Source organism: Trypanosoma theileri, assembly GCF_002087225.1.
Source record: "Trypanosoma theileri isolate Edinburgh chromosome Unknown TM35_Tth_192_V1, whole genome shotgun sequence".
Taxonomy (NCBI): domain Eukaryota; phylum Euglenozoa; class Kinetoplastea; order Trypanosomatida; family Trypanosomatidae; genus Trypanosoma; species Trypanosoma theileri.
In genome coordinates, this window is record NW_021640034.1 from 1,286 (window position 1) to 2,260 (window position 975).

General features: G+C 46.8%; 1 protein-coding gene across 1 annotated transcript; it reads left to right on the forward strand.

The window, feature by feature from the left end:
• On the forward strand, positions 1 to 540 carry TM35_001921000 (putative voltage-dependent anion-selective channel; the record flags this gene model as incomplete). The annotated part of the gene is made up of 1 exon (XM_029031990.1): positions 1 to 540. A coding segment is annotated over one exon (540 nt), but the record flags the coding sequence as incomplete, so codon positions are not given.
• Between the last annotated feature and the right edge of the window lie 435 nt (positions 541 to 975).

Consider the following 975-nt stretch of genomic DNA (forward strand, 5'->3'; position numbering starts at 1 on the left):
CGAGGCCACAAGGTGGAGGGTATTGTGAGCAAGCAGGGCGAATATGAGGTCTCCCATGAGTGCCGCCTTCAGGGCCGCTTCTCCTCACACACCAAACTGGTGAAGAACTCAGTGGATGTGGGCTTCGGTTTGGCTGTGGCGCCCCACTGCGAGGTTGGCTGCGGTGCTGTATACCAGTGGGATGGAAAGAAGGACTGCAATTGGACGGCATCCTGCCGTTACGCTGACGCTGGGCGACTGGTGGCTGTACGCACGAACAAACTTCAGACGTATACAACAAGTCTCATGTCGCCTGTGCCCACATGTCCACACCCTGTGCGTGTTGGTGCTGAGGTTGAATGCGGACATGGTAAGGGCTGGACAGGTACGTTTGGTGTTGAGGCAGCTTGCGTATTGGTTAAGGGCAACACACTGAAGGCACGTGTGAACAAGAACAAGGAGTGGGCTGTTGCTTATATTGCGAAACTGGCCGACAACTGGACTGCCGCCATTACACTGGACAAGAACCTGAAGCCTGGCGTCCTTCTCACGCACTCGTAATGGGGTGTGGAGGATAGAAATGGTAGGAATTCTAACAATCTTGTACATGCTTATTTGAGTGGATATTAGATGATGATGTGTGACCTTTATTTTTCAGTGTTTTTTTTTATATGGCCGGACAAATAAAACAGTTGAAATCGAGGGAAATAGAACAAAACCATTAGGAGAAACATAATTGCTGCAAGGCGGTAGTACGTACGCGAAAACAACAAAAAAATAGGTATAATGCCATCCTTAACCATACTGTTATTATTTGCGAAACTTAGAAACTTATATAACGCCAGACGGCTGAACGGGTGGGTGTATCTGGGGTGAGGTTATTAGTGAATTTAGTGTATATATTTATATATTTTTGTTGTTCTTGTACTGCAGGTTCCGCTCCTTTTGTTAGCTCTATTTGCCTGAGCTCAATCTTTTCTTCCCGTTTTTTTTTTT